The sequence below is a fragment of the Echinops telfairi genome, unplaced genomic scaffold, assembly GCF_000313985.2.
Source record: "Echinops telfairi isolate 266 unplaced genomic scaffold, ASM31398v2 ScPeMD7_36;HRSCAF=134, whole genome shotgun sequence".
In the NCBI taxonomy this organism is placed as follows: domain Eukaryota; kingdom Metazoa; phylum Chordata; class Mammalia; order Afrosoricida; family Tenrecidae; genus Echinops; species Echinops telfairi.
This window is the reverse complement of record NW_022103934.1, coordinates 576,933-589,912: the sequence shown is the minus strand read 5'-3', so window position 1 is coordinate 589,912 and position 12,980 is coordinate 576,933. Positions and strand designations below refer to the sequence as shown.

The 12,980-nt window shown below is 56.1% G+C and overlaps 1 protein-coding gene across 2 annotated transcripts in view; it reads left to right on the top strand.

The window, feature by feature from the left end:
* The window catches only part of TSPAN16 (tetraspanin 16), a 23,438-nt gene that overhangs the window by 3,840 nt on the left and 6,618 nt on the right, over positions 1–12,980 (top strand). Inside the window, exons 2-5 of one of the 2 annotated variants that reach the window (XM_004716825.2) lie at positions 709–903; positions 6,042–6,116; positions 8,038–8,145; positions 10,104–10,256. In XM_004716825.2, the coding sequence (XP_004716882.1) occupies positions 709–903; positions 6,042–6,116; positions 8,038–8,145; positions 10,104–10,256 (531 nt within the window). The remainder of the gene's footprint in view (positions 1–708; positions 904–6,041; positions 6,117–8,037; positions 8,146–10,103; positions 10,257–12,980) is intronic. The other variant, XM_013008383.2, reaches the window with a different exon arrangement.

The window sequence follows — 12,980 nt, the reverse complement described above, 5'->3', positions numbered from 1 at the left end:
GCTGGTGGTTTTGAACCGCTGACCTTGCGGTTAGTAGCGCCACCGTAACCCGCTATGTCACCTATAACTGGGTTGAGTTCCAGGTGGCACCAGTTTGTACCTGGTATTAAATCCTCTTCCCGGCCCTTCCCTCTGAGGCACAGGGTTCTGGGATTATCCTCCGGACCCGGTTCACCTCGTCTCTCTAGTTGTGGTTGTAGACAATCACTGTCGCGGTTGGCCACGTCCACCACAACAAGCATTTTTAAATAACTGCCTAGCCTCCTCTTGCCTGGACTTGCCGTGGACTGCCCACCCGCTCTATAGTGGTGATCGCCTCCATTCTGGTCTCCCAAACAGCCCTGGACAGCCTGCTCCGGCGGCTCACGCATGCTTATTTTCTGTAGGATCATTTCCTAGCAATGGAGTTTCCCAGGAAAGGGTTTCCTGTAAAAGGTAAAATTCCCCAGGGTTTTAAAGGCTTAGTATAAAGGATGCTTTCCCACCCACTGGCCGCTCCTCCCGCCCCTCCCGGAGCCCAACGCTAATACCGCTGTTGCCTTGTGGCGATGGGTGTGAATGTTTTTCCACATCCTCACCAACTCTGGGTATTTATTATCCTCTGGAAGCTCGGGCTGGCTTGATTGGCATGATGCCCCGCCCCCTTCGAGCGGTCCATCTGCGTGCCGCTGACTGACTGTTTCTCCCCTTCCTGGTTTCTGTCCTCAGATGTCTGGCGTGCTCCTCATCGGCCTAGGCACCTGGATGAATGGGAAGGCTGCCCTGACGAGGGTCCTGGGGTTGTCCTCCGTGCACCTGCTGCACATCGGCTGCCTGAGTTTGGCCATGGGGTGTGGCACGGTGCCGCTCGGCTTGGCTGGGTGGTATGGAGCTACTAAAGAGCACCGAGGGATTCTCTTATTTGTAAGTCTGATCGACATACAGCCCCCGGAGCCTCCCCGCTCACGGGCAACCCTGCCCTTGTTGTTGCTAGGGACCACGGTGTGTCTGGCCTCTAGCCACCCCCTGCACAACAGAACAGAATACCACCTGGTCCTGAACCATCTTCACAACTGTGCCTGGGCTTGAACCCCTTGCTGTCCCTCCAGCTCGTTGGGGGCCCTTCTATTTCATTGCCCCTCCACATCACCAAGCGGATGTCCTCCGGGGACTGGCTTCTCCTGGCCTGTCCAAAGTATGGGAGATGAAGCCTTGCGTCCTTGCCTCGAAGGAGCCTTCTGGCTGTGCTTCCAAGGCAGATCGATTTGTCCTCTAAGCGGTCCACCAGCCTTTCAACATTCTCCAGCCCGCGATTCAAAGGCATCGACTCTTCTTCTGTCCATCGACTCTTCTTCTGTCGTCCCTCTTCGGTGGCCATTCTTCACGTGCCCACGGGACAATGGGAAATACCGTGGTTTGGGTCATGTGTGCCTCAGTCCTCAAAGTCACATCATTGCTGGTGTTCGGTTGGGTGGACCTAGAAAAACAAATTCAGTGACGCACCTAGATGTAGAGAGCTTTAGATCAAGAGCGAATGGTGACTCCAGAGACCAGCCCAGCCCAGACCAACTCAGGTCCATAAATCCAATAGGAGCCCACAAGTCCCTCTTCGGACTCACGCAGTCACAAGCCGTGATGCAGAATGCCGGACGATCCAGGTTGTGGGTGCAAAGTTGTGTAGATCCAATGACCGTGGACCTAGCGGATCTCAGAGTGGCCCACCAGCAGGGAGGGAAAGGCGGAGAGAGAGGAGGAGGCTCCCAGTGTGGGAAACAGAAAGATTTCTCCCAAGTTGTCTCCCCCAAATATATCCCAAACTTAGCTGCTTGCTACACATGGCGAATAACTATACACTTGGAGGTCAACAGAAGTAGGTCAGGGGTTAGTCATTCTCCCCAAGGGTTATCAGCCATCGAGAGCAAGCAGTCACCACTGTTTATCCCACAACAAGTAGGACCCACTCCCTTCTGATAAGGATAGTAGTTGACTGTTTCCTTGTAGGAGACCCCTGAGAGGCCAAGCCCACCCAAGGCTGACCAAGGTTAGGCCGCCATCATGAATCTAGGGTCCGCCCATCTTGTTACATGTATACCTCTAGTCTCCCCCTTCCTATGGGCACACCCTAGCTCATCCCCTTCCTGCCAGGCTCATGCCTACCGTACATCCCCTTCCTATGATGTGTATGCCCGTTGTGCTGCCCCTTCCTGTGACGTGTGGTTACTTGTATTCATGACCCCCTAAGTAGTCATGACCCTTGGTTAGCAATAAAGTCCAGCTCTCCTGCTCTCGCTCCCGGGGTCTCCCCACGAGGACCACCAAGCAGGGCTGTGGTGAGCATGCCACCATGAATCGAGTCTGACTCCATGACTTCAATCTCTCGTCTATCTCTCATGCGCTCCATGACTTCACTGTAATCGTTACTTATTGTCGCTGTAATTGCGCCTACCGGACCAGTGGTGATGTGTTGGGGGTCCTCCTTTCCCGTTCATCCCAGGACCTACCTTAGGAGAGGGCTGTAGTGGCTGTATCCGTGAGCTCAAGGTGGACAGGTATTGTGAGGCTGGCGCAGGGCGAGGCAGTATTTGACTCAGAAACGAATGGAGGGCATCTAGCAACACCGCCAACAGATGCCCCCTTAGAACCTGGTTCTTGGAGTGGATTAGCCGATCCCCAGCCTCCGTCTGTCTCTAGCATCTTTTGTGTCTTGCTGCTTGACTGCAAAATTGCACTTTCCCCAAGAATTCAGGGAGAGCCTCACCCGAGCCCTCCCAGAGCACCGGCAATCTTGATGAGCAAAATCACACCGGGCCATCCTCCTCGTCTACCAAGTTCCAGCCCCTCATGTGCTTTCTGTATGACTTCCCCAAAGAGTGGCCTTTGTGTCGCTCTCGTTCATTTCACCCTCAAGAGGATGCAGACTATCCTATCCCTTTGTCGACTTGGAATCATCCAGGGCCCTTCTCCCTCACGCCCCACACCCAATCCACCGGCTGAGTCCATCTGCTTTCCCCCACGATAGATGAGACCTCACTCAGAAAAGCAAGGCGCCTTTGATGGTGTTGGGAGCCCTGGAGGGCTGTGAACGGAATAGAGCTGTGACCCAACTCCAGCGTGCACGGGTGCCCTCTGGAGGTGGTGGGAGACCTGGGTAGGAGCCAGGATGAGGGCCAAGGGGCTGCACTGGCCCAAGTGGGAGATGATGGACCAGACCCAGGAGGAATAGGTGGGTTCCGAAGAGATCTGAAGGTGGGGTTGACAGCACCTGCCGGCGTCTCACAATTTGATACGTGAGCCACTTGCCTGGGGTCCCACAGCTGCTAACTGCTGAGCCGCGGATGTTTGCCCTGGTGGGCTGTGGGTTGTTCCCACGTGTGGGGACTCGGAGTTTTGTTCTGTGAACAGCAGGAGCCTTGAGGATCTGATTTTAATAACAGTACAGCAGCTGCCTGGATGGGAATGGATGAAAAGGGGGTGGAGGGCTGACCTTGCTTTGGCCCCTGTGATCTGGAGAAGACCCCCCACCCCCACCCCAAGCTGGCCCCACCACCACTGTTGCTGTTAAGGGCTGTACGTACAACAGAATGAAACCCTGCCGGGCCCCGTGCCACCCTCACACATCATCTGGAGCCCTGGTGGCGTCGCGGCTATCCATTGGGCTGCTAACTGTGAGGTCAGCAGTTCAGAACCACCACCCGCCCTTCTGGAGCAAAACGAGGTTTTCTCCTCCCCAAGGGTCACCGTCTCAGGACCAACCCTGCCGGGGGCAGTTCTACCCTGTCTTGTGGGACCCTTAGGAGTCGGAAGCAACCTGCTGGCAGTGATTTTGGTGTTTGGGTTTGTTTGCTGGTTTTGTTTTTGTAATTTTTTTTTTGTTTTGTTGCTGTAATTTCATGAAGGAGCCTGGTGGCGCTGGCTAAGTGGTGGGCTGCGGGCCGAAAGGCGGGTGGTTCGAAGCCACCCGTCCTCTGCAGGAGGAAGTTGAGGCTGGGTGCTCCCATAAAGATTTACAGCCCCCAGGCCCCCCGGAGGGTCGCGTGAGTCAGGATGGCTTGATGGCCGCGGGGTTAGTTCATTGTCATGACCACAGTGTCATTCCCACCCACGGGGTCTATCTTCCAGCACGATCTCAAACGAGAGTCCGCTGCTGTGTCCCCCGGCTGGTCTTTATGGGAAGTACAACCCCGGGTCCTTCTTTCTAGTCTGCCTTAGTCAGGAAAGCCCCAAACCAAACAGAAGCTCACTGCCATCAAGTTGATTCGGACTCAGAGACCCTACGGGGCAGGTGAAACAGCCCCCGCATTTCTGAGACTGTAGCTCTTGACAGAAGTAGAAGGCCTGACTGTTTCCCACAGAGTGGCTGGCGGCTCCCCCAACGCTTCGCCAGCTACACCCCCAGGGTACCTTAGTTAGGAGACCTGTCCACCGTGGGTGAGCCTGCGGGTACTCAAAACACCAGCGGCACAGCCTCCAAGAGGCGTGGTGGACCCTGCAGCATACACAGGGGGAAACTGAGGCCCAGGAGGGCAGCGCTTTCTCAGTGGTAGGGAACTTCAAGACCATCCCTCTGCTTGCCGGATTTCCCCGCCTGCGCGCGGAATCTCTCAGGAAACAGATCTGATGCCCTTGGCTTGCACTGGCCAGAGGTCCCGGCCTCAGGCCTCTGGGGACCAAGCCCATTGGTGTGTGGGAGTCTCTCCTCCTGCTCCCCCTCCCAGGAGCCCTGACAGGGCAGTGGTTTCATGTTGGGCTGCTAACTGCAAGGCCAGCAGTTTGAAACCATCAGACAGATGTTCGACTCTCGTCAAGAGTGATTCTCGGAAACCCTCAGGGGAGTTCTCCCCGTCTTACGGGGTCTCCCTCGATAGGAGATGGAATCCACTGGGTGGCAGACCGTGTGGTTTAGATTTGGCTCCTCCTCCACCCAGCCTCTTCCTGAGCCCTGCCCTCTGCACACACTGCCCCTACTGCACCCTGGAGATGATGCTGGCCATGAAAGGCAAGGTCAGTCCTAAAGGTGTCCCCTGGCCAGCTCCCTGGCCCTCCCCCCATTCAGGAAAGGGACACTTGAAAGAAATAAAAGCGACCAGGCCCCCTGGCAGTCGGCATGCGTTCTTCTCACCAAGCAGCTCAGGTGGCCTGGGGGCAGTGCCCTGCCCTGTGTGACTCAGGGCCAGGGAGGGGACACAGTCATCTGTCCCCTGCCTGTGCAGTGCCAGCCCCCACAACGGAACGGGTCCAAGGGGTGGTTGTGTCGTTGAGGGTGAGATGAAGGGATGTCAGACAGGATGAAGTGTGCAAGTGCTCACCTCCGGGACCGCCATGGCTTCAGGAGCCAGGTCCATGCAGAGAGCGTGACTGTATTTCCAATCACGGCTTATACACGCTTAGCTCCCTGGTTACAGGCGACCACACGCGTAACAGTAAAGGGTTGAACACGAGGCATATGTGCAACGGGGGTGGAAGGGGGAGGAAACGATCTAGGGGTGTGCACACACTAGGAAGGGGAGGCCTTAAGGGTACACATGCGACAGGATGGGCGGAGCCTAGGGTCAAGACGGCAGCCTGACCCTGGTCCTCCTGAGTGGGCTGGACCTTGTCTCTGGGCGCTCCTTCAGGGGAACAATCACTGTCCTTATCAGCAGGGAGTGGGCCCCACGGAGGGTGGGACAGATTATAGGGTCTGATTGCTCTAGATGGCTGATAACCCTCAGGGAGAGAATCTTTTTCTTTTTTAAATCGTTTTATTGAGCGCTCTTACAGTGCTCAGTACAATCCATATATCCATGGTATCGCGCGTATTTGTACATATGTTGGCATCTCTCTTTTCTAGACAGCTGCAGTCTACCGAGCCCTTGGTATCAGCTCCTCCTTTTGCCCCCCTCTCCCCTTGATAGATTCTAAATTATTCGCATGTCTCACACCGACCACTGTCCCCATGGTTTCCGTGTTCTTTCCCCTGGAGGGGTGCATGGGGTTGTGTGTCCATCAGTTCCCCCTTCTTACGGGGGGACAACCTGGGAATCACCTGTCTCCCACACCCGCCCCCCCTTCTGTGTTCCCAGTGCTTCCTGTCCCTGCTGCTCGTCGCCCTCGTCGAAGTCACCGTGGCCACAGTGGTCCTTGCGATCTTCCCCATCGTAAGTACCGGGCAGCTGCTCCCCTCGGCCCTAGTGGCCACTGCCCTCCCCTCCCGCCAGGGCAGGCGCCGATGCCCGGACACCCCCCACCCCCAAAGGACTCAGCGACTCCAGGGGGTAAATCCAGTCCGGGGGAGGTGTGGGGGGCACAGGTGCCTACCTCGCTCAGTTACTAACCCGCAGGCTGGTGGTTTGAGGCCACCTCGGGGCGCCTTGAAAGAAAGGCCCGGCGATCAAATTCCCAAAAGGAGCTTCGGAAAATCCTGCGGGGCGCTTTCCACTTGGATGCTCGCTGGGGGCGGGGGTGCCCGCCAGGAGTCGGGGTGGCCAGTTGACAGCCAGCGGTTTGTCCTGGGTTTGGTGTGGAGGGAAAGTTACAGGTGGGCGTGTGATTGGGAAAGGAGCCCCTCGAGGGGGGCCGCTTGGCAAACCCCGATCACGTGACAAGAGCCTGGAAGCTCTGTCCCAAGGATGCGGCACGCAGGTACGCACCCACAGGCGTGCACACGCGCTCACGAAGACAGTCACCCCGGGGTGGGCCTGGTGGCGTGGTCTGTGGGGACGAGGGACCAGAAGCAGTCTGGGGGCAGATTGGTGGCGACACAATGGAAGTTAGGAAGAAGGGATGCCTGCGATTGCAGTGGACTGGACCCTAGGATGGAGCCCTGGGCACAGATCAGAATTCGGGGGGCCCTTGGTGGATGGGGGGTGGGGGCAGGATGTGTTTGTAAGGGAGACCGGGAGTGAGGCACGCCACCCGGCTGAGTCCTCTGGGGACCTCTGGTCTGCAGCAAGGGACCCGCACCTCACTCATCCCACCTGACGGGCCAGGGGGCTGGGGGGCTGGTCCACCATCCCCAGCAGCCGCTGGTTAAGGGCTGTTCCCAGTGCACACTAGGGCCCAGACGCTGCAGGTGGAAGCCGGGCAGCATGCACAGAAGCGGGCCACCAACACACAGGGTCGCCAACACCATCGGCTACCGCCAAGAAGCAACATGAGCAAGGTGTCCCCCGACGTACAAACCGGGCTGCCACTGAGTTGCCCCCAACCCGTGTCCGTGGGAGGATGGGTGCTCCCTTGGGCTCTCCGAGACTGATTTCCCAGAAGTCGTGTGTACCGGGCCTTGCTTCCAGCACCCCTAGCTCCAGTCGCACCATCAGCCTTTCCCGAGCAGCCAAGCGCAGGGACTGGTGGCACCACCCAGCCCCCCAGCCCCCTCAACACACATGCAGAACGATTCGAGGATGAGACCAGGAAGGGAAAAAGACAGCAACCAGGCTTTGCTGTGACACACACAGACTGTCTCTTCTGGGGACACAGGAAGTGGTGACAGTGTTGCCGGGGAGTGGGAGGGACTGTCCTGCCTGGGAGACAACAGTGGGAGGGAGACTTCATGGTCCGTCCGTCTGTGTTCGTGCTCCTTGCCAAACCACGGGACGCGATCACCTCTTTGGGAGAGAGAAGCCCCCACCACCACCAAAAAAAAGGGGTGGGAGGGGTGAATTTCAAACCTTTATTGAAAGACCAAAATAATGAAAATTTCCCTTTATGTGCAGAGCACTTGGCTTGCCAAAGATGATATTCAATTCTTTAATCAAGTTACACCCCCACCGTGGGTGCAGCCGACGTGTGTGGGCGATTCCAAAGAGCAGATGATTCAAACCCGTGTGGGGGTGGGGGTGCGGGGCGACCAGAGGCACTGGCTGGGGACCCACCATCAGCCCTGCATTGGTGGCCGGGGTCTGTCCTCCCTTCCCTGGACCCAGGGTGGGGTCTGTTCTGCCCCCTCACCTGGACCCAGGGGGCTGAGAGTAGGGAAGGGGGCGGAAGCAGAAGGGATGCCCTGTGGTCCCAGCTCTCCCTCGAAGAGTCACCTTTGTCAGGGAGGTGTCCTTGAACTTGCCCCTGTGCTTCCTTGAGGTGAATGACCTGGCCTTGGAGCACACCCTGGCGACCCTGAGGGAGCATTACAAAGGTTACAACGAGCCGGACGACTATTCCGCAGGATGGAACTTGGTCATGGCCAAGGTGAGATGCCTCGGGCCTTGGGGTGGGTGGGTAACAGAAAGGGCCCAGCGGGAGAGAGCTCCTGCTGGATTCTGAGCACGTTCAGATTGGAATCTCGGCCTGTGGCATCGAGCTCAGGATGGGCAGGCGGCCACTCGACGTGGGCTGGCCCACGTCCTGGGCTTGGCTGCTCGTGCCCCAGCTGGTGGATCACGCACCCACCACGCATTCTCACAGCCCTTCAGTGAATAAATGCCGAACTCCTACTGCATGTCCCAGGAGCCCTGGCGGCGTAATGGTTACGCATCAGGCCGCTAACCGCAGGGTCAGTAGTTTGAAGCCACCAGCCCATCATCAGGGGAAGGATGAGGCTTTCTACTCCCATAAAGGGTTACTTCTCAGAAACCCACAGGGGCCAGTACTTCCCTGGCCTATAGGGTCCCTGTGAGTTTGGGCTTACTGCCTGCCCTGGTGGCAAAGTGGGTTGTGACTTGGACTGCCAACCACAAGGTCAGCTGTTCAAACCTACTAGCTGATCCTCAGAAGAAAAACAAGCAGAAGAAAAACGAGCCTTTCTGAGGCCTCAGAGACCCACAGGCAGTTCCACTCGGCTCTGTCCTGAGACTAGGAGTCATGACGCAGTGGCAGTGAAGGGGGCTGTGTCCCCAGCCCCAAACAACAAAACCCCTGCTCTCTTGGGTGGTGGATGCCCAAGGTGGGGAGATGGACATGAGACCAATCAGTCACTGGTGTCAGGGGCGATGTCTGCCATAAAGAAAGACATGTGCCTGGAAGGGCTGTTAGCCAACTAGTTCTAGCACACAGTAGGATGCCATTAAGTAGTGGTACTGAGCGACTGGTGAGCGGAACTCATCAGGTGCACTGCCGGAGAAAGTTGTGGCCGTCGTCTGCCACAGGTCTTGGTCTTGGAAAGCCAATGTGGTGGTTGGAATGAACTCCCTGGCGATAAGTTTGGATTTCTGTTTTCGATGAGGATGACTTTACTGCCCCACTTCTGGTTAGCTGGGAGAAAGACGAGGTACCGTCTTGGAAACCCACAGGGGCAGGTCTACCCTGTCCTGTCAGGCAGCCAGGAGTCAGAATAGACCCCGTGGAAATGTTTGGCTTTAGTTTGGGGCTCCTTACCTGGGGTCTCGTGACAAGTCAACGAGCTGTGTGTGACCAGGCAGAGCCTCCAGAGCCTTCTCTTTTGCCTCAGCCACAGGAACATTCTAGAGCAGTGGTTCTCAACCTTCCTCAAGCCGCCACCCTTTAAGTCCAGTCCCTCAGGTGGTGGTGACCCCCAACCATAAAATTAATTTCCTTGCTACTTCATCACTGTCATTTTGCTACTGTGATGAATCGGGCGACCCCTGTGAAAGGGTCGTTCAACTCCCAAAGGGGTCGCAACCCACAGGTTGAGAACCGCTGCCCTGGAGGGTGACAGCTCCGTCCACCCAGGGGACCGGAGTGACTTTGATGAGCCCACTTGCCCTGCCAAGTCCCGGCGGGCCTGCAGGGTGTGAGATGGCAGCTGCCGAGGCCCAGGGGATGTTTGCTACTGCCGCATACCTTCCCCCAGACGGACTGAGACCAGGGTGTGGCTCATGTAGAAAGAGGGGCCAGGGCAGGCCTTTCTGGAGAGGCACATTTGAGCAGAAACCTGCAGGAAGCGAGGAAGGGAGTCAGTCAGAGAGCTCTCTGACTGCAGAACATTCCAGAATGAGAAAGGGCAAGCATGAGGTGACCTAAGGGCAGGGAGGTAGTGAGGGCAGAGGGCCCAACCCCTGGGGGCCCCCAGGGATGGTTAGGAGTTCAGCTTTGACCCCAGGGAGGGGGCCACCGGACCACCAAGAGGAGCAGTATTTCTCAGGTCCTGCAGCGCTGCGGCTGCCCCCGCCACGGTAGCCATGGGGACCGGGCGGCTGTCACTCAATCGTGTGAGAGGACAACTGTGAGCATTGGCTCTCTTCCTCCAGCTCCGGTGCTGTGGGGTGAATAACTACACGGATTTTGTGGGCTCCTCCTTTGAGACCATGACCGGCCGCGTCTACCCCCGGAGCTGCTGTAAGTCCGCTGGGGCTACAGCCTGTGATGGCCACAGCGTGTCCAGACAGGTCATCCACCAGAAGGTAACTCAGCACATGGCTTGTGTGCCCCCTCAGGGCCCTCCGGGGTTTGGTGACTGATCAAAAATGACCTTCTTTCCTGGGGAGCCCAGCAGGGATCGAGGGAGACACCAACAGCCAGGCCCGTTTGGGTTGTTGAGTCTTGTTTGGACAGCAGGGTTTTGGGGAGTTTCATGTTAAGATCCCCCTTCCACAGATTGGGAAATTGAGGCTTAGGGAAGGGATGGGGCTGGTTCAAGGTCACGGGGCTCTGACAGAGCTGGACAGTGGCTGCAGGCCTACAAGTCCGCAGAGAGAGAGAGAGAGGAGGGGCATTAGAACGACTGATTTCATAATGACACAACAGCCACCACAGGGGACTGAGCCTGCCCTGGGTCCCCGACCTGGTGCCAGTCACGTCACGAGGCCGTGTTTCATCCTCCTAGGTGCGGACGGTTCTCTCTGCCATATGACCTAGGCAACTGAGGCACGGAGAAAGCCCATGGCTAGGGAGCAAGGGAACTGGGTTTCAAACCCCCCTCTCACTGACGGCTGCTGCCTGGAGCTCTCGGGTTTCTCTGAGGGAAGGAGTCAGAATCATTCATTCGTTCATCCCTTTGACAGATTCTGGACGGTTCCTTCGGGAAGAATCACTCAGGGTGGGTCCCAGGCCAGGGTCTCCCAGACGCACAAGGGGGCCCCAGAACAACCTGTCCATCACCTCGCTGAAGCCCCACTGCAGCCACTCTGGCCTCAGACACACGGGGCACCCCCTCTCCCCAGGCCATTTGCACACGCTCCTCCCTCCGCCTGGAAGGCTCGTCATGCCCCAGTCTGGCCATTTCCTCAGGAAGGCTATGCCTGGCCCCCCTCTAAAAAAGCCCACCCCCACCTCCATGCCATCCCTTCCCAGGAGCCTCGGTGTGACTCAAGATTCTGGGGCCCCATTTTCCCCGTCGTGAATGCCCCCCACCCCCAACTTCGAGCAGGCAGAGGCTCTGTTTGGTTTCCTGCCCAGCTCCTACCGCCCAGCCCCGGGCACCCAGGAGGCATGTAATAAGCACCCACTACACAAAGTAGCAACAGCATGCTTGTGACAGCTCAAGATTGTAGAAGCGAGAAGCACCAGAGGCCTAGGAAAGAGGACCCGGGTCACCACAGAAAGGGCAGCTCAGGCCTCGCTGTCCGTGGGTGTCTGCTCACCTCATCTCTTTGAGCCTCAGCTTCCTCACCTGTGCACCAGAGAAGACTAGCCCCCGTCTCTTGGGATTGTCGGGAGAATGTGAGAAAATACCCTGGGTGGTAAATCCAAAAGCATTGCTGCAAACTCTTTGAAAGCTTTAAGGAAACACAAGTCTCCCAACGGGAAGCTGTGATTTCTCCACCCACGCCGGCCTTCCGGGTCCATGTCTTGTGAAGGCGGTGGTTCCTCCTCTCTCACTGGATGATCGTGGGTAATGCTGCTGGGCTGCCAATCACAAGGTCAGCAGTTCAAAACCACCAGCCCGTCTGCTGGAGAAAGAGGAGACTTTCTATTCTGGAAAGAGTTACAGGCTCAGAAACCCACAGGGGCAGCTCAACCCTGCCCTAGAGGGGCACTAGGAGTAGAAGGGGCCTGAGGGCAGGGAGCTGTCTTTTCTGCTTTGCCTTTCCCGGAAGAATTCTGTGCTCTTTGATCGATACCTGTCAGATGGCTGTTGGGACGTTCTCGAGGGACCAAACAAAGCATGCTGGTGCTACTTTGTGTAGTGGGTGCTTATTACATGCCTTCTAGAGAACTAAGAAGCTTGAAAGGACTAGGTCAGGGCTGCAGGCTGGACGGAGTCAGTCTGCCCAGTAAATGTTCTAGGAGGGTACCCTTGCTCTCTTTGAAGAAACGAGCAGGTGCTTTGCCTGGTGGAGGCAAAACATATTTAATATATAAATATATTTGAAATATATATTTGGTATATACATATATTTGATAATTATTTGATATACAGTTATATTTGATATACAAATATATTTGATATATATTTGATATATAAATATATTTGAAATATATATTTGGTATATAAATATATTTGATATACAGATATAGTTGATATAAATATATTCGATATATTTGATATATAAATATATTCAATATATAGATATATTTGATATACAAATATATTTGCTATATACATATATTTGATATACAAATATATTTGATAGATGTATATCGGTGTAACCTTCCCGGCCTCTTTCTCACCAAAGCAGCTTTCAGTTAAAAAAAAGACAAAACTTCTCCCTGATAAGTCCCCACGATCATCCTGTGTCCTGTGAGAAAAATCTATCCAGATGACCTCTTTGGAATAAAAACACAACTGCAACAAAAGAGGCATCATTCCCTCCCGAGTGGACCCCTTTGCCTTGAGTTTACGGTCCCAGAGATCCTTCCAGAAGCAGCTGCTCTGAGTGCACTTGGAGAAGGCCCCTGGCGTTGGTGCATCAGGGAGAGAACTTGTCTGCAGCCCCCTCCTCCTCCCAGAGGTAGCTTCACGGCATGCGACAGTCTAGCCAGGTGCTAAGTTCACGCCAGCCCCTTTTGTTCAGAAAGAGCACTCCCGGGACCCCGCTGGTGGCATGGTCACACGCGTTGGGCTGCGATCCGCATGGTCGGCAGTTCAAAACTACCTGCAGCTCGGAGGGAGGAAGACCTCCTGTGGACAGTTGCAGTCTCGGAAGCCCACGGGGGAGCGCTCTGAGTCGCCTCGGACTCGATGG